The sequence below is a fragment of the Rosa rugosa genome, chromosome 7 (genome assembly GCF_958449725.1).
Source record: "Rosa rugosa chromosome 7, drRosRugo1.1, whole genome shotgun sequence".
In the NCBI taxonomy this organism is placed as follows: Eukaryota; Viridiplantae; Streptophyta; class Magnoliopsida; order Rosales; family Rosaceae; genus Rosa; species Rosa rugosa.
The window spans coordinates 39265543-39291888 of record NC_084826.1 but is presented as its reverse complement, the minus strand read 5'-3'; the positions used below and the strand labels follow the sequence as shown (position 1 = coordinate 39291888).

The following is a 26346-nucleotide window of genomic DNA, read 5'->3' as shown; positions in this document are numbered from 1 at the left end:
TGTGTGAAATTCGGTATGTAATAACTCTAAAATAGTACAACACAAGGAAAATCCAATCACAATGACCAGATTAGTTTATTCCTTAAATATTTTAGCAAAAATACATATTAGAACATAGTAGTGCAAACTGCAAAGTATGGAGTATGGACTGAGGTGAAGATCAAGATGCCGCCACTGCTGCATATGAGGGCGTCTCCGAAACAATGGGACTTGTTCCTTGAGCTTCTTTTATCTGCCTCATGATATCTGCCTTTTCTTCAACAAGTGCTTCTATTTTGCCATTAATCTTCTCTAGCTTCTGTTTCAGCTTTCCGACGTCGTTGCACTTTTCTTTCTTATCAACCTTTCGTTTCTTCTCGCCTTTGTCCTTCTTCTCTTTACTTTCCTTGACCACATCTTTCTGCTTCTCCTCCGACGACTCTTTGACATCTTCTATTTCAATCTCCCTGGAACCAACTTCGGCCTTCATCTTCTCCGCATTCTCTACATTTTTGTGTTTCTCCTTCCTCTCCACCTCGTCCATCTTCTCTTCGTTTTCATCATTATCCCCGTCTTTCTTCTTTTTTTCGTCCTTGCCTTTCTTATTTTTCTTCTTCTTCTTCCCCTCTTTTTCATTGTCATCATATTTTTCCTTATCCTTTTTCTTCTTCTTTTTCCCTTCCTTTTCTTCATTGTCTTCATCCTCATTATCCCCATCCTCCTCTTCTTTATTTTTACCCTTCTTTTTCTCTTCTTTCTGCTCTTTCTTATCTTTAACCTTCTTTTTCTCTTCTTTCTGGTCATCGCTTTCTTCATCTACCTTGAGCTTATTCTTCTTTATCTTCTTCTCTTCATTTTTGTCCAGCTCTTCCTCTGTGTGCTTAGAATCATCCTTAACACTCGATTTTTCATCTTTGCATTCTATCTCTTCTTCTTCTTCATCTAACCCTTTACCTTTGTTCTTCTTCTCTTTTTTGTCTTTCTTCTTTTTCTCTTTTTGATCCCTCTCTCCATCATCTTCTGAGCCCCCACTATCTTTGCTCTTTTTCTTCTTCTTCTTTCCTTGTTTATCCTTGTCCTTCTTTTTATCTTTGTTCTCTGTCTTCTTCAACTCTTCATCTTCTTCTTTCTCTTTTTCCTTGTTCGTTTTCGTGTCTTTCTCCTCCTCCTCCTCCTCCTCCTTATACTTTGGCTTCAGTTTTTCCACCGACTTGGTCTTTATTTCAAGTTCCTTCTCAGTCTTTTCCTCCTTGGAGTCACCGCCTAGTTCTGCATCCTTGGTCTTGATCACTAAATGGAGTTCTTCCTTGTTAACCTTTTCTTCTCCTTTCCATTCAACTTTGTCTTCCATCTTCAGATTCCGAAAGTTCCTTTTTTACTATCTGATATTTCCTAAAAACAAACGTAAAAAAAAAAAAAAAAAAAAAAAAATTAGTAGCATACACATTTGCTAAGATTTATTGAATTATGAAATTGCAGATATGAACAAGATAGGTTGACACAGAAAGAAATCCAAAATTGATCACATATGACAATTATGCTCCGAGGATGCAAACAACGCATGCTTTAACAATCTAAGAATTATACGTGTATAAATTTTGTTTCTTTTGATGGTTCAAGCCAATGAAAACTTATATTTCTTCATTGTTCCAGACCAAAATAAATGGAAGTAAGAAGGCAAGCAATAACAGTGGAAAACTGGTAGCTCCTGGCAAAATGTAAGCCCTGACCTAAGTACCTTTCTAGATATTTGACTAAAAGGATGTGTGCATCACACAAAATAGTTCACTAAAACAAAAAAACTAATGCCATTCTATTCACCACCAAGGCACCAATCAATTACCACCAGAAAACAGAATTAAAGAGATGAACGGAATGCTTTTCAGCAATCTCTATATGGGGAACAGCAACAAAATTAAAGAGATGAACAGATCGAAACATAGAAAGAGTTTGCAGAGCATGGATTTTGTGAAACTAGAAATCAAAGTGCTCAACCTCAAAACGAGGCAAAGAAACGATGTCCATCTTCTACTTACCAAACCCAGGAGGATTGGCCACTGGTGCTCAAATTTGAAACAAAGCCCAATTAGTTTCATATCAAAATTGAACTCCCAATCTAATTAACAATTCCCCCAGAAGTTATGAAACTGAAACTGAACTAAGATTATTATTATTAATATTCTCAATGGGTGTGCAACAGAACAGAATTTTCATTTCTTATTCATATAATCAGTTAATCACAAAGATGGAGACGGAGAAAGAAAAATGAAATTTACCTTGTGGGTTCCTGAAAGAAACTGTACTTGGGTGTGAGAGATCGAGCTGCTGTTACACTAGATGAGGCAGAAGTATTTATAAAGGTCTTGTCTGTCTCTCTGGACTCTGACTCTTGGTACCGTCATTGCCATTGATGACGGGAGGTGGCAGCCACCTGTCCAGTGTCCACTTTATAGTTCAACACGGCACCCACAGATTACTCACACGGCGCACCGCGCATACCTTCTTCCCTCTTCTGTGGGCTCCTCCTCAACCTCTGTTCTTCCCCGCTAAGTCTTAGACGTGTGCAACAGAAACAGTTTTTATTTTATTTTATTTTATAGAATTTAGAATCTGTGCCGACCCGATCCATTTTAAGCTGGCCTAGTCCGTGCCGTACTTGGGCCGGCCCATTTATTATCGTGTCGGGCTCGTGTCGGCCTATTTATTTAAACATTAAGCCCGGTTTGGCCCATGGCCCGAGCCCATATCGTGTCGTGCCGTGCTCGTGCCGGGTCAATAAACGGGCCGTGCTCGTACCTACCCACTATAAAACACGATTTTAAAATATTAATTTAAATAAATAAAATTAATTTTATTTAACTATTCAAAAAATTAAAATAAATTAAGTTCTACGATGTTTTTCTTAATCTTAGCTTTTTAAGATTAGTTTTCTAATAATTTTTTATATTCTACTACAAGAAAGAAAGAAAGAAAAAAATAACTCAAAATATATTGCTTTTAGTATATTATTGTGAGATTAATCTTTATTAATATAATTTTCTCCTTGCCCTGAACAGTTGGGCTAGGAGGTTTGGAAAGATAAGTTAAACATTGTTCTTGTGCTTCCGCAATCTTCTTTGATTTTGGGGGATTTTTATTCTTGGATCCCAGAGGCCTTCCCCTTTTCTTCTTTGGTTCAGACTTTGGCTGCATCACATCTTTTGGCACAAGAATGTTCCCTGGAGCTTCAATCATACCCAAGGACCTAGCAGAGAATTTGCTTGTGAACATTGGCATTTTTTGCTTTTTTGCCGGCACCTCAGTCAGAAGTGGTTTGAAAAGGTCAGGCAGCAGTATTTTGAGTTTCTGTGGAGACTTGGTAGGAGAGGGAGGTTTGGCACGCTTGTCACCCCTATTTTCTTTTTCTTTTTCTTTTTCTGCAACCAGCTCAGGCGTACCTGTTTGCTCCTCAAGAGCCATTTCAGCAATGCTAGTTGGACTAACCACATCCTCATTCACATTCACAAGTTCCATGCATGTACCTGGATCATGGCTAGCAGGCTCTATAGCATTTTTGGCCGATGCATCAAACACAGTTAACGCCAATGATTGATCTGGAACATCCTCAGACTTCTTAGAGTTCATAATCTTCTCACGCAGGATAATCGGCTTTCGACCCTTATTTCTCTCAGTGGATTGAAATAAAGATCTGCAAACAGATGGTAATATGGGTGTTTGCACACCCTGAAATCTGAAAGTCCCATCTACAAAATTATTAGTAATAAACCCTAGGGAAGGACGTCCAATTTCAACTCTTGGATCACTCAACCCACTAGTTGTAACCCGTGTTGCATGGCTTCCTAGTAAAGGGCAAAGATCCCCTTCATGATAGATCAGGTTGCAATGATCACATTTACCCACAAGGTTCTCAAAGAAAAACGAGATTTCGACTTCAACTTGAGGTGCAAGCTTTAGGGTTTTCTTGAGAAAGAATGGTTTCGAAATATCATGTGCAACATGAACCCTAACTTTACCAACATTCGCAAAGAGTTTATCATCCAATTCAAGGAAACTACCAGCTACCGACGCAATACGCTGGATCATGTCAGGCTCTTCAAACAGCGGTGGTATGTTGCCAATTCGAACCCAGAAGAAAAGTGAGTTCAGATCAATCTCATGAATAGGGGAAACATCATCATACTCTTGAAGCACAACAGGAGCCTGACTAAATCTCCAAGGTCCTCCTTTCAACACCTTGTTGCGATCCCTGCGCAAATCAAACGCAAGGTCGACAAACCTGTTTGGTGCCCTCTTTTGAATCTTGAAACCCTTATCGAGGACCCAAACTCTCCTAAAAAAACGTTTCAGATCATTGAGCAAAGCCGGTTTCTTCACCAGTGGTCGTGCCAGTAAAAAGGATTGCGTGGCACGCTGTTGGATTCCTCCAGAGGGTCTTGAGAGATCAACCACATCGTTGCAGGCTAGCGCAAGCGATGCAGTGAAGGACGAGGTCATGTCGTCAACGGTGGACATGGTGGCGGGTTGGGGAAGATGAGGGACGACGCAAGGCCGCAAGGTTTTGTTGGTTTGGTGGCTGCGCATAAGCACGGCCTTAGGGTTTTTTTTCGGAGAAGGTCGATTCTTTTTTTAAGGGCAAGGAGAAAATTTAGTTTAGTTTTTTTGTTTCTGAACTTGCCTAATTGCTATGTGTTACTTTTCATAGTTCTTAGGCTCGCTGAATAAGTGAGCACTGGTTGTCTAATGGGTGGTGCTAGCATACCACGTCCTAAACTTGCCCTTGAGTTTGGCAAGGGAAGGTATGTATCCACAGTGGCGGAGCCAGAAATTAATCTTAAGTGGGGCACCCGAAAATTTTAGAAAAAAAAATTAAAACTTAAATATATTAAACTTTAATAAAAATTAATAAATTAGAATAAAAATGCGGAAATATCAATTATCTTTCAAAAAAATTATATATTTTTTAATCAAATTTATAGTTTTATTTATGATGGTAACATATTTTATCTTTGATTTTTAAAATTATAAGAAATAATAATGTTAGTGTTAAAAAAGCAAGAAATTAAAAACAAAACTTAATCTAATATGCTGCAAGAGGCCTCGAACCTGAGACCTGCAGCTACATAAGCAGCTGATAAAAAGGAGCTGCCACTACACCAACTTGACATCCTGTCATTGTGAGAAACTCTATTATACTTATCTGGTAAAATCCCAGTGGGGCACGGGACCCACCAGGCCCCAACGTGGCTCCGCCCCTGTGTATCCATGACATTCTGGCTTTTTTTTTTTTTTGGAAATCCATGACATTCTGGCTTGAGATGAATGAATTACTTGGTTCAAAAAAAAAAAATCTTTATTAATATAATGAAGATTTAGTATCATATTATTTTTTCCTTCATTCTATAGTTGTATTATTATGAGATTAGTCTTTATTAATAAACATATATTTAATATTTAGAAAAAATACTTTATGTCAAAACAAGGATATAATGTTTTATTTCACTATTTTGACAACATAAAAGAAATAGCATTGGTGGAATTGTCATGAGATTTTAAATAAAGAGGTCTAATATTCAAATCTCATCATTGTGGTTTTTTAATATTTTTAAAAACAAAATGAAATTTTGTGTTTGTAACGGGCTGACCCACAATATGTCGTGCTCGGGCCGGGCCAATGGGCCAATATTCTTAGGCCCAACCCGACCCGTTATTCTAACGTGCTCGGATCGTGTTGGGTCACTAACGGGCTTGGGCTGTGCCGGGCCGCTTTTAAGCGTGTCGGGCCCGTGTCGTGCTCGTGCTTAGCGGCCCGTTTGCCACCTCTAAACAGTAGTTAACGAAGGGGCATTCACATCAATTTCATGTTCATGGTAAATGAGTTTTGATTGAGCCACCTCCATCTCACGTGCCACTCAGTGGGCCTCATCTTCTTCTTTAAAGACTCACTTCGTGTCTAATATCGATATTTTACGAGTTTGGGAAAGGTACGTGGAGAAAGGGTTTGGGAAGACGAAATCGGTGGCGTTGAATGGATTAAGAAGATGTAGACAGGAGCTCATGTTGGTTTTCAAGCTATCCAATGCATCAAGTTCAGGTTGAATTTCACCAGAAAGATTGTTGTTATTGAGTATCAATGCAAGCAGCTGAAAACAACCAACGAGGCAACAATGTTTAATGGTATTAAACCTAATAATGAGTTGTGTGAGAGATCAATCACTCGTAGATAGGTTAAGTTTCCAATCCTCGCTAGAATTTCCCCAACAAGAAGGTTTTGTGATAGAAATAGTGGTAGCTTGCAGGCTCTTCAATTATGTAATCTTGAATGGGATTTCACCAGACAAACGATTATGAGACAAATCAAGAAGAACAAGCCCAAGATAAATCAATGGGATTTATCCGTTGTCTCTGCAACCTTGCTCGGAAGAGGACCAGACAAATCATTGTTACTCAAGTCCAAGAGAAGAAGCTTCTTAGAAAATACAAGTGTTGGAGACATCTCATTATAAGTCAATTGATTGAATGAAAGGTTTAGATGTTGCAAAGCTTGAAGTGAAGCAATACATGTCGGTTTTTGCCTCCAACCACAGAATTGTTAGCCTTTATTCAAAACTCTAAAGAGACTGCCCACAAAAGAGAAACTAGGCAAAGTACTCGAAAACTGGTTCGATCCACCTCATTCCATTTTTTTTTTCAATTTTTAATAAATTGGATTTGTTAGTTTAGATTTGTTGCTTATTGTTCACATTTCCACGACATTTATGACCTAAAAATAAATTGAAAAGAAATAAATTAAAACCAAAATTAATTAAATTTTTTTAGTAGATTTTGACTTGATTAAATTTTAATTATACAATTTAGGTGTTTAGAAAAATAATTTAAAATAAAAATTAACCGGAGTCTCTTGAGTTCTTGTATATGGATAATATAGGTATGATCATGAAAAATGCTCTCATAGTACTAATGATAGATTGGCAAATTGTGTTTTAGACCATGTTTGGTTCACGGATTTGAGAAATCAGGAAAGAAAAATCGTTCCTTTCATTTGTTTGGTAGGCACAAACTTGGAAACTATTTTCCTGACAGAAGGGAAAATAGGGTGGAAGATGGTTCCTTTCAGAATCCATGGGATTGATTTTCCCTTCATCTTTCCTAGCATTTATTACGAAAATTTAGGACTACAATATCCCTACTCAAATGTGTTATTGCCAATTTCACCCATATAATGATAAATTTTGAAATACAAGGGTATTATTGAAACATTGATATATTTTTTCTTTCCTTTTCCTGAACCAACCAAACATCGGAAGGAAAATCAAATAGTCTATCTTAAATGTTTTCTCTGCTTTATCAAATACCAGAAAGGAAACTTGACAGGAATTTTAATTTTCCATTCCATTGGAAAGATAACGGAAATGATTTCCCTTCCGTGAACCAAACGAGGCCTTAGTGTTAGTAAAATGAAGACATTATAGTTGACCGAGTGGATCGTTGTTGAGACGAAGTCGAAAACAGATAATATTTTGAAAATAAGCATAAAATATCTCAATCATTGCATCCAACAGTTGGTTTCCCCAATGTCTTATCTCTTAACTAACCCTAAACACGAGAGAAAACTAGGAGCAGAAAGCGCCGCACAAGCTTGGTCGAGGGATAGCCGAATTCCTCTCGTCCGGCGGCCCTCTACATCGGCATGGGGCTTGCCTCGTCGTCATTGTGCGGCTGCCGGACGGGTGATGGTGGTCTAGGGTTCTCTGGCCTCTAGGATTTGCAGTACTCGAAGTCGACAGCAGGATCTGGTTTTGTTCTAGTTCGAAGCCTCTTAGTGGCTTGGGCAGTCGTTGGTTCCGGTTCAAGGGGCGTCATTGCCGGGGTGCAGTCTAACCTCTTCTGAGGGCATAGGGGATCCGTTTTCCGGGTGGATCGGGTCTGGTACTTTCGAGGTTCATTTGATGGCCTCTCGGTGGTGGCAACGTGTTGTTGGCGGGGTTCCTTGATGCTGGACGGCGGTGACATGATTGCGGCATGGCGTGGAGGCGATGGTTGCTTGCGGTGGCGTGCGTCAATTCTCAGCGTAGGGGAGGTAGAGGTGGAATGGGGCTGGGCCAGCTGTTGGGCCTAGGGTGCTGTGTTTCTTTGGGCTTATTGGACTTTATTTAGTTTTTCCTATTTTCTAGTCTCTTTTTAGGCCTTTCTAGGGCAATCTAGTGGTTTTTTCCTATCCAGTTTAGTATTGGGTCTTGGTCTTGTCGACTTAAGTCTCAGTGTCTCTAGCTGTACACCAATTGAGGTCTCTAGGCGACTAGATTCACTGTCCCAGAGTTAGGTTGGGAGGGCTGGATCCTTCTATTTTATTTAGTTCTTCTAGCGCCTCCGGCGTAGTACCAAAGTGGGATCCCGCTATGTCTACGATGTATTCAATGTCAAATGAGTGTCCTAGTTTTATGTACCACTGTGGGTACTAACACATCTTCTTGTCTGTCTAGATGGCAGCGGAAGGCTATGTAAGAGTCATTCTGGCTTTTGATCAATATATTGGCTACTACCTCTTCTTTCAAAAAAAAAAAAAGATAGGGGTTGTTCTTAGAGGAATATAATTAATAAATATTACTATTAAGGTGTTTTCGGTTGACCATATAGATCGAAGTCAAAATGATGATGAAATTGATTGATATTTTTTTTTAACAACAAACATAAAATATTTCAATGATCGATAATTGAAATATATGGGTCAAAAAGGTCAACTCAATATACGCCAACAATGATCCACTTGGTCAACCACAATGTCTTTATTTTTACCAAGACTAAAGCACAATTTTCCAATCCGACATTAATATTATGAGAGCACTTTTCATGACCATTTCTCTTATATTATACTTCTATTACCCATGTATAAGAATTCAAGGGACTTATCTTTACGGTTAGTTTTCGAAACACTTAAATATAAAATTTAATTAAAATTCAATGAAGTTAAAGTCTACGAAATTTTTTTATTTATTTTTTATTTTTTCTTTCCAACTCATTTTGAAGTCACTAGTGTCATCCATTTTAGAACAATAACCAACAAATTCAATCTATTATAAATTAGAAAAAAAAAAAAAAACAACAACTAAAGGAATTGAGGTGGATCAAACCCAAGCTGCCACTCTCAATACTTTGTGCCTTGGCCAACGCTCCACCTTTGCAAATTCATCAATATTGTCTTAAAGTTTTAAAATAAGTTGAAACTGGTTTCTTCTGGAGTTTTACTGATTCATCTTCACCTACTGTTTCAACAAAAGTACGTCCATTAGAATCTGAGATCAAATTTAAAAGATCAGCATTGATTAAATTTGGTGAGATCTCATTCAGATTCGAGAATCACAATCTCAATTCAATTCGGCACTTCGGATTTCAGGGTGAAATATAGGACGGATCCTGTCAAGTAAGACATAAATTGTAATTTTAGTTCAAAATACACTTCGTCTTTTTCTAAAAAAATCACACTTAAGATTACAATAACAGTAAATAATCCACATAGTTCGAAAGAGAGATTATTCCTATATAATTTGTCATTATGTAAATGCGGAGTTTACATACACTTTGCGTCAGGGGCGGAACCAGAATTTTATGGTAGGGGGTCCGAATTAAAACTTTTGTTCAATAACAATTTTTTTTTTCTTTTCTCAAGAGCAAACATAAAAATGTAGCATATGAAACTAACCGTAAAAGAAAAAGTAAATACTATGAAGCTCATTAAGTAATGCTAAACGGAGAAAGAGGAAAAAAAGACCATTTCAAATATGATTTATGATAAGATAATGCAAAAGGAAACAACTAAAAACCCTAAAAATTATCGAACAACAAAATTTGAACGAAGTCATTGCTTATATTACAGAGAGGTTGGGGGGGGGGGTCATTAATAAAATTGAGGATAAATAGGGTATAATTAAGGAAAATTATAAGCTAATTGAGATTGTTTAGGAAATAGTGGGGTTCGGTCCCTCTCGGACTTGAACGTAATTCCGCCCCTACTTTGCGTAATGGTCATAATACTACATTTTAATACTTATCAATTGCATTAATGACTTCTTAATACTCCTTGGCTTGCCAAGATGTTAGAAGACATCAACCATCTTGATTCTACTTGGATAATTCCATCTCCTCAAGTCAGACATGGACACTAATGTGGCGCTCGGTAATATTTTCGTATATGTATAATGAAAATAAGGTGAAAATGTGTTCGGCGACTTATTTTTATAAATGTAAAAAAAAAAAATGTTACATATATTTAGAGAAAATGATGTAAAAATAAAAATGATATTGTTAAGTGTTGGTTGTGTTTTCTTTATTGAATAGACAAGCTCTGTTGTTGAACCTAAAACAGGGATATGATGTGATGGGTGTCCTTTACTTAAATTCAAGAATAGAAAGTTGGAGGTGTTTCTCCATCAAATAAATAAAGTACGTAATAAGCAAATGAAAAAGAAAAGTTTAAGAAAAAGAAAAAAAAATGAAGAAAAGAAAAAAAAGAGAAAAATAAAATCCATGGCTTGACGTTCCCTGATCTGTCTCTGTAAACTTTTCCAACACAAGAACCACATTGTTTGGTTTCGTTGTTTCGCTCTCTCCTGCAATCCCCGAGTAAGTGACCTGGTCTGGTCTGGTCTTTTCTGAACTAACCAGGTCCTCACGAAGGGAACGGGAGAGAGAGAGAGTGAGAGAAAGCAAGCGAGCTTTTATTCTCAATTTTCCGTTTGCGTTTTCGGCTACAATGAACGACCTCCTCAAGGTAATCAATTCTCCATTCCTTGTTTGTTTTGGAGGTTTTTCTTCTGCCTTTTTGTCCTGATCCGGGGATCTGCGTTTTTATTTATTAAATCAGAATCTTGGATTTTTCTGTTTTGGCTTGTGAGTTAGGGATCCTATCCTGGGGGGATTTGTTTGTTTAGTTCGTTGGAGCTGGAACACGATCACAGTATTGTTTTTTTAGGCTAGCAAGGAAACCAAACAGACTACATTGCTGTTTCAATAGCTTTAGCTTAACATGGTTCTCAATTATTATATTGGACGTTACTTCCTGTTTCGAATTACCTTTCAATGCTGTTATATTTGTTACTTGGAGAAACTCGATGAGTTCAAAACATTAAACAACCAGACATCAAACAAGACTGAAAGTAACAACACTGATCTACATGAGACCCATCTTTACTGGGATCCAGGCTCTGTCTTTCTTTAATATCTGGAGTTAGCTCGTGTACATACATTACTCGTCTACTGGCATGTGTTCTTATATGGTAGTTTTTACAATGTGTTACATAATATCAAGTCGCAATTATTGGTCTGCTTCCGTTTGTATGTATATTTTCCTAGAGTTCTGAGAAAGGGTCAAGGTAATAGCAATTGACTTCAGTTTTCTGTTTGTATGAGTTGATTTGATTACTACTTGCAGGATTCTTTTGAGATCCCTCGGGGTCAACCTCCTAGTGGTGGAGATATTGAACTAGGAACACAAGTCTCAATGAATTCTGGAGAACTTGGGTTGGAAAATTTCTTTAAAAAGGTACTTGGTGATCTTAATCTTTTCTCCAATTTTTCGCAGAGATAATGATTCTGTATGAGGAGTTCATATCGAGTGTAAGTTTTGTGGATCCTGTCTATTGATTTAATGTTTTCTCGCAGGTTCAAGAGATTGAGAAACAAAATGAGAAGCTAGATAAGCTTCTGAGAAAGCTCCAGGTAAATGTTGCTTTCCAGTATTCTATTTTCCCCCCTACATTACGTCCTCAAGGTTATGTTGTAGCTCAAACTAGGAGTACTAAAAGTAGCGCTCTTGAATACAGCTTCTAGACTTGATTATGGTCGATGTATATTGAAGCCTGAAGCTTGTTGTCTTTCCATTATGGTTTTTTTACTTTTCTGTTTTTGGAGTTTCAGATGTTCTTGATGCCAGATGGAATGTGAATGATATTTAGCTAGGAAAGGTCTTCATGATATTGAGAATTTGAGTTATAAAGCGATAAACAATTATGTAAAGAACTTAAAACTCATATTGCTGTCTACGTAATGACAATTGTATAGCAACCAGTTCAAGTTAATCTGCATGACTATTCACCATCTGCCTTGCTAATTTTTGCATTTGGAACCATTAATTTAAAGTGCCGTACAAATTTTGGTTCGGCAATTTCGTGAGTTAGCTTTTGGTTGCCATGCACGACTTTTGCATGAACAATTATAAACTGTTATATTTGTAAAGAGGCTTAGACATATCTTATCAAGTTATCATTGTCGTGTGAAATCTGAATGCAGGATGCACATGAGGAGACCAAGGCTGTGACTAAGGCTCCTTCCATGAAATGTAATCTCAAACTCGTTGGTCTCTTTTCATTATGGGAAGCTTTCGGGACTATATGCATATACATTGTTTATGTTAGTATGCATAAGTAATGCCAATTATTGGATTAGGCTGAAGAAGTCAAGAGAAACAAATATGATTTGCACTGAGAAAAGCAGCGAAAAAGTTTGAAGAGTTTTCAAGTACTTGCTATTCTCCAGAATAAAAATGTTGATTTTCTTTGTATGCCATTGCATCCCTTGATTCTGGATATAAATTGTAGGGTTTGGACATTGCAAGTCATCTCATGGTGGATAAATGGAAATGGTCTTGATTAATGTTCGTTACATTTATGCGCTGTTATTTTATTCTTGTGGTCTGTTGTTAAAAAATATCAGATGTATATCGGTTTGTTTATGATGTACCCAGTCTGTGCATGTGACCATGCGTGTGTACTCATATTTTCATATTTATGATTTATTTGCTAAGAAGTGTACAAGATAGTTCACTGGTCACTACTGCTTCAAGAAAAGGATAAGTCCCACTTTTATTTTATTTTTTTGTCCACTGCACTGTTCTGTTTGTGTTCATCAAAGTTGGTTTCTGTTTGATCTCATAATAACTCAACAAGGATGTTGGATCCTTTTACCATGTTCAGCCATTAAAAAGCGGATGGAGAAAGATGTAGATGAAGTTGGAAAAATTGCTCGCTTTATAAAGTCAAAAATTGAAGAACTTGACAGAGAGGTAAAATCTGACTCAACTTATAGCTGCTTTAAACTCTATATTGGCAGGACTGCCCATCTGACTGATCTTTTGTCATCACAGAATTTAGCAAATAGACAGAAACCTGGGTGCGGAAAAGGAACAGGTGTAGATCGATCGCGAACAGCAACAACTCTGTAAGTCGAACTCTGCAGTTGCCTTCAGACTGTTTTTTGCCTTTGCCATCCTCTGTTTTTGGTCTCCACTAGATTATGGACATTACTTTCACCTAAACATGCTTGTTGGGGAAAACTTATAAGGTTAGGTAATTGGTTCAAGTGATTAGCCAGAAAAAGAAAAGAAAAGAAAAGAAAAAGGTATTATTTTTGCATAGTAGTACCCCTTTTGTCAATAATCTACTTTATTAGTTCAGATATTGTAATAGGATATTAAATGTGAGGCTAGTAAACTAGGATTGATCAAAATTGGGTTGTCTATTTTTCTAGGTTATGCCAAAGAGTACACAGCCCACTTCCATTCAATCCTACCTACTAGTAATTTTGAATTGTAACTTATATATGATCTAATGGAAGTCTCCCTCAACCTAAAAACAAAGAAAAAAAGATTGCAGTAATTGTTCTACCATCTGCCCTCTATTATACTTTCCATATATCTGTCATTTAAATTATTGTATTGTGAAACTGTCATGATGTCCTTCTGAACCAAAATAACTATGTCGACAGTTCGCCATTCCAGTCGTTTTTTTGTTTTTGTTTTTTGTTTCCAAGCATCTTTCTTTCCTTGAATATTTATCTGTCTGAACTCAATAGTGTGGCTTAATGGGACTGTATATGCCAACTCAATCAAATCTTACTTTGCCGATTTCATCTTTTACAGTGCTTTGAAAAAGAAATTAAAGGACAAGATGGCTGAATTTCAGGTAGTTCAAACTTACATTTACCTATAGCCTTGTTTTGTTTCTTTCATCTGATATATTGTCATCACAACTTAAATGCTCTAAATCTGCAGACTCTAAGAGAAACCATTCATCAAGAGTATCGGGAGGTTGTCGAGAGGCGAGTTTTTACAGGTTTGAGCATTTAATTGCCCCTTATCTGTGGCTATGTAACTTCCTGTGACCTGAATATAATTACCATTTCTCCTTTTTTGTGATTTTCAGTGACGGGCACAAGAGCTGATGAAGAGGTGAAACTTGATGCACTGTTCAAATTGCGGTTTATTTATACCGTTGTAAACGGTTGTGTACTAATTGTTTAAAATGTACAGACAATTGAGAGATTAATTGAGACTGGAGACAGTGAACAAATTTTCCAAAAGGCAATCCACGAACAAGGTCGAGGCCAGGTTTGTCAATTTTTTTTTTTTTTTTGCTTCCTGTCCGCTTGAAACCACTTTTTACTGTCAGCACTGGGACATCCTAAAAACTTCGAATGAATTTTTGACATTTTGAACAATTTGTTTCAACTTGCTATCACACCCTACAATTGTTTTAGTTTGAGCTGTTAGATTTACTAAACTGGAAAGTTTCTTTTTAAAGAAAAATTATTGGTTTCCGGAGATGTCCTGCCTCCACTAGCCAATGGTGATTCAGATGATTGCTTCCGATGTCACTAATTTTCCAATGTACCTGTAGGTCATGGACACTCTGGCAGAAATTCAAGAGCGCCATGATGCTGTTAGAGACCTTGAGAAGAAGCTTCTTGATTTACAGCAGGTATCTTTTTAATTTGTGGAATGATGGGTACTATGTCAGTCAATAAGACATCAAGTTCTACATAGTCCAATTCCAGCCTAAGCCATATAATTTAAATTTTGCTTGCAGTTTTGAAATTAACAAAACTTCTGAATCTTGCCATATGTAATCCTGCATAAATGGGAAGGCTGCGTTTGATCATCAGGTGTTGATCACCTGCATAATCACGTGGCTCATTAATCCAAGTTTTTGTAATTTTGTAATGCCACTCAATTCCAGCAAATCCTAGGTGAAAAATAGCCACATAGCTCTTAGAGCTGTGTTTGCTTTTACTGCCGTAAATGGGGAGCTGTAGTTTCAGTATGATGTACCAGAAACATGTCTACATCTACTTGAAAGGTGTAAAAATTAAAATGAAAAAGCATTCCTTTTCGTGTTTTTGCTGTTTTGCCCTAGTGTGTAATTTTAGGGTATATGATGTACTTTTAATGTTAAAGACCAACTCTTATGCAGATATTTCTTGATATGGCGGTGTTGGTGGATGCACAAGGGGAATTGCTTGACAACATTGAAACCCAAGTAAGTACCACAATCTCATGATTTTCTTGAAATCCGAAATAGATAAAAGAAAAACATGACTTTGAAGATGGCATGTACAATCAATACCCGTGACACATGGAGAGATATAATGTAATTTGGTTGTTCTTTCCCTAGGTATCAAGTGCAGTTGATCATGTACAGCAGGGGAATACTGCTCTGCACAAGGCCAAGAAGCTACAGAAGAGTTCCAGGAAATGGATGTGCATTGCGATCCTCATTCTTCTTATCGTTGTTGTAATCATTGTGGTTGCCGTGTTGAAGCCATGGAGTAGCAACAACGGTGCTTAACTCCTCTACCAATTTGTAATTGATAGAATGAATATAGCGACTTTACAGCAGACACCACTGAGACTCAGGCGGCGAACTCCTCAAATCATGTGAATGATTCTAGTATTTTTGGTTGTCCTGTGATGATGCACTCGTCATAACACTATTAATTGGAAGAAACTATCAACTATAATTTACAGTCAGTATGAACTCCCAACTGGCAATAAACTCGTTTAAATTTACTTGGTAATTCACAGAATTGAGGTGCCAAAATTGAAAATTCTGAAGCATTCACTTTCTGAATGGAAGGTACTCGGCTGCACTAGCCACTAATTACTGAACTTTTTTCTCGAATAAGCAATAAGCTTTATCTTTCTCCTTCCACTCGTACCAGGCTGAGTTCGATCATTTATGGGGATGAAGAAAAGCTAGCTTTTTCTTATTTATGAGAATAAGTTGTTTAAAAGCAAATCTGTTGAGTGTTTGGTAAACTGAACTAATAGTATGTGCATGATTGGAGAAAACAAAAATATTTTGAAGGGACTTGTTGATCGGAGCGGAACTCGGTGTACCTCTGAAGCTAACTTGGAAGCTATTGTGCTCAATTACTTTGGCGGACTCTTTTTGACTTTCAAGCAACCCATCACATGTGCTTGCAGTTGCAAGTCTTATGCCCCTCTCTAATTCCTGATGAGATTAATGTTCTACTAGACTTCTCCAATGAAGAATTGTTTCAACCTCTAAACAAAATGCATCCATCCAAATCTCCTATTCCGGATGGATTTTCACCTTGCTTCTATATAACAAGTTTTGGCACGCGGTGGGAAACGATGTCTGTAACGTGGTTAGAGCTTGTCTGGAAGATTACTTTGTTATGAAACAGGTGAATGATACTTTTGTCACATTTATCCCTAAAGTTGATGATCCTCAAACTATTCTGACCAGACCCTTATTAGAGCAAGTTCACCCGTTGAGGTCACTGGGTCAGATACTATTCACTATTTTTTGCCCTTCATTTTCACCATCTAGGTCACTGGGTTAGATACTGTTTACTCTGAGTCAGATAATGTCAGTTTGTAGGTCACGAAATTGACAGAGAAAGTGACCTAGAGTGAACAGTATCTGACCTTATAATTTCAGCAGGTTCCTTCGATCCCTCGACACATATTTGACGTCGTTCGGAGTTGGTGCAAACAGAAGAACAGGCAAGCAAAAAGCCCGCAGAATCATCTTCGTGAGAACCTGTCGAAATCCAGAACATGATCGGTATTCTGTTATAATACTTGATCAGGCTCATGAAAGGATTTTAAACACGTACATTAAACTTTCTACATTTTTTTCTATTCGATCTATTTACTTGCAATTCATTTTAATTAGTGTTTTGTAATTTATACTCTGTTTATGCATTTTGGGTTTTAGGAACACACTGCTGGGATTGATGAAACGATTAGTAAAAAAGTGTGCTTCGATTTGAAGGTTCTTATAACTTAAGCAACTCTTGATGATCGATGGTAATAAAGTATCGCAGTTCCATCTGAATGTCCCAGGGAAACTAAACCCGGCCCGGTGGAAATATTGTACAAAAATGAGCGTCCTAAGAGGTACCTTGAATCATCTTTAAAATCAGATCTCGGGTATGATTTCAATTTTATGTGATTTGGTATGACTTTTATATATTCAATGTGGTACGTGGCTTCTTTCTGTTGTTTTAGAGAATTACTATTTCTTTGAATCTTATACGTTTAGACTTTAGAATAGTATTGGAAACATGTTAATGCAGTGAGTAGATGCTCTTTTTGCATTATGCTGACTAAATTATCCTAAATTATTTCACAACCCTGGTTTTGAAATTGTAGTTAATGTCAAATTATCCTTTTTCCACTTCTTTAATCCAATCTTTTCCCGCAGTATTTTCTCTGCATTATGCTGACCAAGTTGTCCTAAATGATTTCACAACCCTGGTTTTCAGGTGAAGTAGTTAGTGTCAAATTATTCTTTTTCCACTTCTTTAATCTAATCTTATCCCACAGTTAGTATTTTCTCCCTCATCAAAGTACGTTATTTCTTTTCAAGATGCATTCTTCTGTTACAGATGCACGTACAGAATCTAGTTAGTATAAAATCAAGAAGAAGGAAGAAAACCTAACCAGTTCTCTTGTTGCAGATATACATAATAAGGAACCTGAAGGTGATGTCTTAGTATTCAAGACTGGACAGGTGAGATGATCTCCTTTTACTGTACTTTGTTTTATAGAATTCTTACGTTTTGACCAATATTTTGGCGTATGACTGTTGTAATATTGGGGTTCCATCTTTTCAAAAAAATACATTGGTGTTCCATACATTAATGCTTCCATATATTGATCAAGAAATTATTATTTTTTCTAGGATGACATAGAGAATTTGGTCTCTAGTTAAGTTATAAGCCTGGAAGAAGGATCTGTCTTGGATGCCATGCATAATCCTTCTTCACGGTTCTCTGCAGCCTGAAATGCAGGCAAGTAAAGATTTTTCTATATATCTCACTTGTAACTTTGAGGGTTATGCTCATAATTTTTTGATCCTATCAAACAATACATTGTAGTTGATGCCTTTAATTTTCTATGCAGGTATACGTGTATTTACTATTTAGTGCCCCATCTCCTAAAGATTTATTTTTGCCACAAACATTGCTGAAACTTCTGACTGTTGATCGTACTGTGAAAGAAAACATATACTAATATAGATACCGATTCCTCGCGTTTACCTTCATTTGTTTTGCTTTCATTACATTTCCATTTTAAGATGGGAGTGCTGATTTTGTTTATTACATGCATCTATATCCTTTTTCTTTTCCTCCCTTTTTTTTTTTTAATAACCAGAAGCTTGGTTGGATGAAATTCATTTAGTGATTCCATGCAAGCAATGCCAATGCTGGAAATAGAATTTTAATGAGAGCATTTTTGTACATTGCTTGTCGTGTCTTCCTATATACACAGTTTGATTTATGATAAATTACATTGATTTGTGCCATAGGTTGAAGATCAATGTTAACAAGTTTTCTCATACTTACTAATTATGTGTGAATAATAGGTATGTTATTGATTCTGGTTATGTGAAGCAACGGCAGTACAAGCCCTCAGCTGGCATGTACTCCCTCAATGTTGTTCAAATTAGCAAGGAGTTAGTAGATTCATATTTTCTTCATAGGTTTTCTTTTGTTTCTTTTCTGCAGTTATATCTTGCTTGTCATTCTAATTACTCCTTGAATTCCTATGATTGTAGGGTACAAGCTAATCAACGAATAGGACGAGCTGGAAGGACATGTCCTGGGAAATGCTATCGGTTATATCCTTACATCGCTTACCATGAGGAGCTCCTGGATGCAACAGTTCCTGAAATTCAACTTTCTTAATTTACTTGCTGGGTTCTTTGTTTGAAATCTTTGGACCTCCCTGATATTGACATCCTCAAATTCGATTTTCTTGATTCTCCTTCCTGCAAGACATAATTTTTTTTTTTTTTTTTCGTTTTTGGTGCTTCTCTTCACTGTTTAGGCATACAATTAAAAATCCTTGCAGATTTTAAGTAACTATAGTTGTTTGCTGCAGCTGAATTTTTACAAGATGCTCTGAAGCAGTTGTATCTTATTGATGCTATTGATGAAAATGTTATTGATCCCGAGAGTTGGGAAAACAATGGCTGGTATCAGATTCATATCCTATTTTGAAGATTTACTTTATTTACTTATTTAATATTTATGCATTTTGAAGCATAAGTGAGTTTCTGTAGCACTAGTAAGTATATAGAATCCTGCGCAGCCCTACCAAGGAAGGCTTTGTGTGGGGTATGCAAATCAGCTTGTTGAGAGAATGGTATTTCACAATGGCTATCCAACTTTAGGTCTTAAGCCCCAAGTAGTACAGGTACGGATTGTTTTGTTTGAACTCTTGGATTATTAAGTTTTACCTCATATGCTCTTTCTAGATCTGGCAAGACAGAAGGGGGAGGAAAATTAAGCATGTGTTGAAGGAAAATCAGTTTTATGTGTGCCTTATCAAACTAGGAGTAGCAATAGGAGAGAAGGTTCTAGATTTCCCAATCTTACACGGATTAGTATTCCATGTAACATTAGAACTAGTACTTTGTAAATCCCTATATAAAGGGCTCCTATTCTCAATAATATGATTGACATTCTCCCTACAATTCTCTCTACATTCTCTCTCGAATCTATTTTACTTAATTAAACACGTTATCAGCACGAGTTCTAACCACAAACTAAAAACCAAAAACCCAAAAATATTCTTCATCACTGCAGCTCCTAGCCCACGCTAGCCTCCCCTACGCGCCCCTGCGCACGCATCCTTGCTGACCCTGCACACCGCCGCACGTCTGCTGCCCCTGCAGCACCAACGCACAACCACTGCATCCTTTTTTCCGTTTCTGTGCACATCCGTCTTCTTGAAAGCCCCGAAACGTCTAGTTCAGAACCCCAGATCAAAATCCTTTCTTCATCAAAGTTGTTCGTCTCTGTCTCTTCCATCTGACCTCCGAATTTCAGCCTTATCGGAGTTGTTTTGAGACCGGTACACCAATCGAAGTGCAAGCTGTTCAGAAGAGAATCTGTTCCGAATTTCAACAAGTATGTTTTTAAATTAAAGTTCCAGCTTTCCGAATTTTAATTTCTCCTTCTTTTTCTTCGGGGACTTGCAACCTCCCTTCTTCTACATCCCACCTTTCTTATAACGTGGGTTCGATTCATGAAAAGCGGAATCGTGGGGATTCACGCAATTAACGAACTAAGAGCGTTTGTAAGACTTCGGACTAAGAGCGTCCGTAAGCATCGATTTAACGAACTAAGAGCGTTCGTAAGCTACGGACTAAGAGCGTTCGTGAGCACCTATTTTCACCATTCAAACATCATTGTTTCGGTCTAATCCAAATTTCTTGGAAATCGATTTCTTGGTAGCATTAAGGCTCAGAAATCTTAATACTAGTTTTCGTGGAAGCATTGACTCCAAAACTAATCCGTTCTTGTTTCTCCTTTTTGGATATCAAACTTGAACGAGCTCGATTTTACTCCATTGGATTCTACGGGCACGGGATATTTATTTGCCTACAATCCAAGAGCCATGTTCTAAAGGAACCGCTCAAGACTCACAAACTGAGATAGAAAATTCCAGGGCAATTACCCTGATGAAGCGCCACATGAAGATGGCCCTCCAGTTTGAGTACATGAATGAGGATAACGCTAACAACCTTTGGGTTGCGCCTAGTGAACGTTTTAGTAACATTCACAACTTTTCGAACATGGAAGCACGATGAAATAATATCTGCTTCACTAAAACTTTGAAAGAGTTATGAAATATTGTTCGGAGGCTCTCTGCATTATATTATTTATGCATGATTGTGGAAAACACAAAAGAACAAATTGATTGAGAAAACCCTAACATGACCATAGGGGTCATGACGTTGAGGGTATAGGGTTGGACACCATGGCGCCAATTTTGGCCATGATTGCACTATTCCAACGCCATTGGTCCTAGAGACCATATGTATTTTGTCAATACACCTCAATCAAGAGAGCATCCTCTTCATGGTATTTTATGGAGTACCTGATTAATGGTAATCAAGATATCGAGCTATAAAAGACTTTAAATCTGGCGATGAAGATAGAATGCCGCAGATTTTCATTTAGCATAGTCTTTTAATTTTCCAAGAATTATGTAATGGCAATTATGCCTTAATCAATAAAATGACTTATTGGATTATCTCTTTTCCTCTAGGCGTACTCAATTAAGTATGATGTCTAGGAAAGTAATTGAGATTAGTGGTACTTAAGAGAGTTTTGCTCCACCGACATCTCTCTCTACTTCCCTGGTCATATTTAATTGGAATTACCGAACGAATTGAGTGACTACAATTTGTCTAATGTTTGATTTTACTTTGGATTAGATTATGGTCACGAAACCTTGATGTAATCATTGGCTATTATTAATAAAGTATCGATTTATTTTATCTCATGTCATGGACATATTTTTCGAACTTTATTACTTAAAAGATATAAGAGCCAATGGTTTTCATGTGGAAACACATTGTGAGAATGGACAAGAGTTCCTTTGCATCACCTCTAATGACTACGGACATAAAAGAGTCTTAGAGAAACTTATGTGTCGCTCTAGTGGGTTGTATGCAACCACTATTCGAGTAATTGAATCCAATCATGTTATGAGAGATGATTTATGGGATTCTGACACATATAGGCTTTGGCACGACCGTTTGGGACATCCAGGTCGTGATATGATGATCCATATATTAAAGACTTCACACGGACATCCATTTTTCAGAACGAAAAGCAGTAAAACTCGGTTTTTGGACACCGAAGGAGCCCATGCGCCTCACGGCGCCTTTCACCCCCAAATCCGACCATCCTTGGCCGGCGCCGCCATCCCCCTGCGGCCTCAGGGTGGCATTGACGCCACCAAGGCTCCTGTGACTCCAATTTTTACTTCTAAAGTCAATTGTGACTTCGTGGCTCAACCAAAATCCTCATTGGTTGTTTCTAAAGCCCATCATTCGTTCTGCAAAGCCTGCTCTTTAGCAAAATTAGGATCGAGACCATCCTATGCAAAGGACACTAAATAAAATATACCATTCTTGCAAAGAATCCAAGGTGATATTTGTGGACCTATTCAACCACCATGCGGACCATTTAGATATTTTATGGTGTTGGTTGATGCATCGACACGCTGGTCACATGTCATGCTATTGTCCACTAGGAACGCTGCATTTGCTAAACTCCTAGCACAAATTATTAAGTTAAGGGCTCACCACCCTGATCATCCTATTAAGTCTATAAGGTTAGACAATGCTGGGGAGTTTACATCAAAAACTTTTGATGATTATTGCATGTCCATTGGGATTGAAGTTGAACATCCAGTTCCTCATGTTCACACCCAAAATGGTCTCGCAGAAGCCGCCATTAAACGACTACAAATGGTCGCTAGGGCATTGGTAATGCGCACCAATCTCCCTATTTCTGCTTGGGGCTATGCAATATTGCATGCAACTGTGCTTATTCTTCTGAGGCCCACTGCCACTCAACCCTTCTCTGCGTCCCAGATGGTTACTGGGTATGAGCCTGATGTCTCACACTTACGCATATTTGGGTGTGCAGTTTATGTGCCTATTGAGCCTCCACAGCGCACCAAAATGGGTCCTCAACGACGATTAGGCGTTTATGTTGGATATGATTCTCCAACAATTATCCGCTACGTAGAACCCTTGACAGGCGATCTCTTTACCGCTAGATTTGCGGATTGTCACTTCGATGAGACAGTCTTCCCGTCGTTAGGGGGAGATAAGAACATCAATGTTCAACAGGAACGACAGGAATTGTCGTGGTCTGTCCCCACTCTGTCTCATCTTGATCCCCGAACCGCACAGTCCGAAATTGAAGTGCGGAGAATTCTCGATCTTCAGAACGTAGCAGAATCGATGCCTGATGCGTTTTCTGATATCGCTAAAGTGACGAGATCACACATACCTGCTGCAAACGTGCCTGCAAGGATTGATGTCCCTAAAACTAGAGGACATGACGCCAACTCAAGAGGATATGAGCATGGCGCCAACGTCCCCTCTCACAGTGATGGTAACGTTTTGGCTAGGCCCATGGCTCCGGCCAGGAAGCGCGGGAGGTCCATAGGTTCGATGGATTCTCGCCCAAGAAAGAAAGCGAGTTTGGCACAAAATAATCCATTAATCATCGATGTGAATAATCCATCTCATGAGAATATTCCGGATTATGGTTATGTCCAAGAGACATCATTGGGGGACGCTCCAATGTCAGAACCAAATCCAGAGAATAGAGAGATCTCCATAAATTACACTAGTGTACATGAGATGATGGATAGAAATTCTATGGCAATTGATGATGCATTTGCATATCATGTTGCAAAAGGAATCATAGAATATGATGATATCGAACCTCGCTCTGTCGAAGAATGTCAATGAAGAGCGGATTGGCCTAAATGGAAAGATGCGATCCAGGCTGAATTAGATTCACTAGCAAAGAGACAGGTATTTGGGCCTATAACGCAGACACCCCCAGATGTAAAACCTGTTGGCCACAAATAGGTCTTTGTTAGAAAGCGTAATGAGAAAAACGAGGTGGTTAGATATAAAGCCTGTCTCGTGGCGCAAGGTTTCTCACAACGCCCTGGAATCGACTACGAGGAGACATATTCTCCCGTAATGGACGTTATAACGTTCCGCTACCTTGTCAGTTTGGTAGTTTCCGAAAAACTTGACATGCAGCTTATGGATGTGGTTACAGATATCTCTATGGGGATCTAGATTCAGAGATATATATGAAGGTTCCAGATGGACTTCAATTACCCAAATCAAGTGGCTCTAAACCACGGAGCGCGTTTTCAATAAGGTTAAAACGCTCACTATATGGATTAAAACAATCCGGACGGATGTGGTATAACCATCTACGTGACTACTTGATTGGGAAGGGATATATTAACAACGAAATATGCCCATGCGTGTTCATTAAAAGAACAAGTTCCGGATTTGCAATCGTAGCAGTTTATGTTGATGACATGAACCTAATTGGAACTCTAGATGAGTTGAAGGAAACTGCTAAATACTTGAAATCCGAATTTGAGATGAAAGATCTTGGGAAAACACGGTTTTGTCTCGGTTTAGAACTCGAGCACCGTAGTGATGGGATTTTGATCCATCAGTCTGCATATACTCAGAAGGTCCTAAGGCGCTTTAATGAAGATAAAGCGAAGCCTGCGAGTACTCCCATGATCGGCCGTAGTCTTGAGCCCGGAAAAGATCCGTTTCGTCCAAGGGATGAGGACGAAGAACCATTAGAGGCCGAAGTGCCCTATTTAAGTGCAATAGGCGCATTATTGTACTTAGCTCAATGCACAAGACCGGATATCTCATTCGCAGTGAACTTGTTAGCTCGACATAGCTCTGCGCCAACACGCCGCCATTGGATTGGTGTAAAGACCATCTTTCGATACCTAAGAGGTACGATTGATATGGGCCTATTCTATCCCTACAGAGAGAAAAGGAATGACGGAAAGTTGGGATCGGACCCCAAAAGGCAAAATGCCCCTGTCCATGGAATGGCCGCCGGCCATGTTGCCGCCGCCGCTCATGGTGGCTGGCGTCCTCCTATCTCCCTCCATCAAAACGACAATGATGTCTTGATGGGTTTTGCTGATGCAGGGTACCTCTCTGACCCTCACAAAGGTCGCTCCCAAACTGGTTATGTCTTTACCATGGGAAGCACTGCGATATCTTGGAGGTCTACGAAACAGACCCTTGTTGCTACTTCCTCGAATCATGCAGAGATTATTGCTCTACATGAAGCCGTTCGTGAATGTATATGGCTAAGGTTTGTGATTCGACATATTCAAGGAAGTTGTGGTTTGAAGTCTATCACAGATGAACCTACATGCATTTATGAGGATAATGCAGCTTGTATTGAACAAATGAAGTTAGGTTTCATCAAAGGCGACAACACCAAGCATATATCGCCTAAGTTCTTTTATAATCAGCAACAACAATCACTTCTGAAGATTGAAGTGAATCAAATCCGATCAGAGGATAATGTAGCGGTTTCACTAAGTCGTTACCTAAATCCACCTTCGAGAAACATGTGAAGAGCATCGGATTGAGAAAGTTATCCGAACTCCCACGATTGTAGCAATCAGGGGGAGATATCGACATCAGGGGGAGTTATGATGTCTACATGTTCGATCTCGAAGAGTAGAGGACGTGTTGTACTCTTTTTCTCCTCCTCGAGCGTATTTTTTCCCACAGGGTTTTTTCACTCGAGCAAGGTTTTTAACGAGGCAACGGATGAAGCGTCACCACCAAGTTTGAGCGGCACAAGGGGGAGTGTTGAAGGAAAATCAGTTTTATGTGTGCCTTATCAAACTAGGAGTAGCAATAGGAGAGAAGGTTCTAGATTTCCCAATCCTACACGGATTAGTATTCCATGTAACATTAGAACTAGTACTTTGTAAATCCCTATATAAAGGGCTCCTATTCTCAATAATATGATTGACATTCTCCCTACAATTCTCTCTACATTCTCTCTCGAATCTATTTTACTTAAACAGCATGTCGGTTTGGTTTTTTTGGAGAAAGTGGGGACTTTCTCTCAATAGAAAAGATAAGAAAGGGAAATTTTTGGGGTTTTTTAGAAAGAATGGGGATATTAAAACCACAATATTGTTTTAGCTTTGAGGAATATATATTTGTTACAGCTTATCAGGTTTTAATAGAAGTCTATTTCTTATTGTAATTAAGATCCAAATGCAATTTTATTCTTGAGCATATGTGATCTTTTTCTCCTTCCTTTAAGAGATAAGAAAGTTATAACACAACTTGTTTATCACAAATGATGGGAAATAACAGTTTAAAATTGCTTGCCTATCACAATTTTTTTCTTCCTGCTAACTATTAACAATGAATTTTAGAATTTCTAATGCAACATTTACAACACATGCAGTGCGTTCTTTTTCAAATTGGTTACATTTCACAATTTTTTTTCTTTCAGCTAACTACTAACAAGCAATAATATGATAATATTTTCTCTTGCAACATTTACAACACATGTAGTGAGCAAGTATCGACGAGAGAATGAATGGATTAAGGCTCCACCAATGACCATTCTTATATTTTGTATTGAGAGAAAATCTACCTTCTCTCCAAAAAACCAAACTCACATCCTTAGTTTTCCTTCCCTTTCTCTCTTGTCATATCT

At 38.1% G+C, this 26346-nt stretch overlaps 2 protein-coding genes and 1 long non-coding RNA gene across 4 annotated transcripts; 2 read left to right on the top strand and 1 right to left on the bottom strand.

Annotated features, from left to right (window-relative positions):
• Nucleotides 1-2521, bottom strand: LOC133720627 (uncharacterized). Of its 2 annotated transcripts, none has more exons than XM_062147037.1 (2): nt 2256-2521; nt 1-1361 (listed from the first exon to the last, which is right to left on the bottom strand). In XM_062147037.1, the coding sequence occupies exon 2, from the start codon at nt 1328-1330 to the stop codon at nt 161-163; it is 1170 nt and encodes a 389-aa protein (XP_062003021.1). In that variant the 5' UTR covers nt 1331-1361; nt 2256-2521; the 3' UTR covers nt 1-160. The 2 variants fall into 2 exon arrangements, with proteins under 2 accessions (XP_062003021.1, XP_062003020.1); XM_062147036.1 differs by having other exon boundaries at nt 1-1371; nt 2256-2520.
• A 7944-nt stretch (nt 2522-10465) lies between these two features.
• On the top strand, nt 10466-15789 carry LOC133722529 (syntaxin-132-like). Its single transcript, XM_062149410.1, has 13 exons — nt 10466-10744; nt 11405-11515; nt 11635-11691; nt 12262-12310; nt 12945-13033; nt 13115-13188; nt 13889-13931; nt 14021-14081; nt 14172-14197; nt 14279-14356; nt 14646-14726; nt 15219-15284; nt 15420-15789. Exons 1-13 carry the CDS (start codon nt 10727-10729, stop codon nt 15591-15593), a joined length of 927 nt encoding a protein of 308 aa, XP_062005394.1. The 5' UTR covers nt 10466-10726; the 3' UTR covers nt 15594-15789.
• Nucleotides 15790-16703: 914 nt separating this feature from the next.
• On the top strand, nt 16704-18075 carry LOC133723588 (uncharacterized). Its single transcript, XR_009853138.1, has 4 exons — nt 16704-16886; nt 16992-17173; nt 17737-17789; nt 17961-18075. It is a non-coding gene; the product is annotated as an uncharacterized LOC133723588 (long non-coding RNA).
• The last annotated feature ends 8271 nt before the right edge of the window (nt 18076-26346 follow it).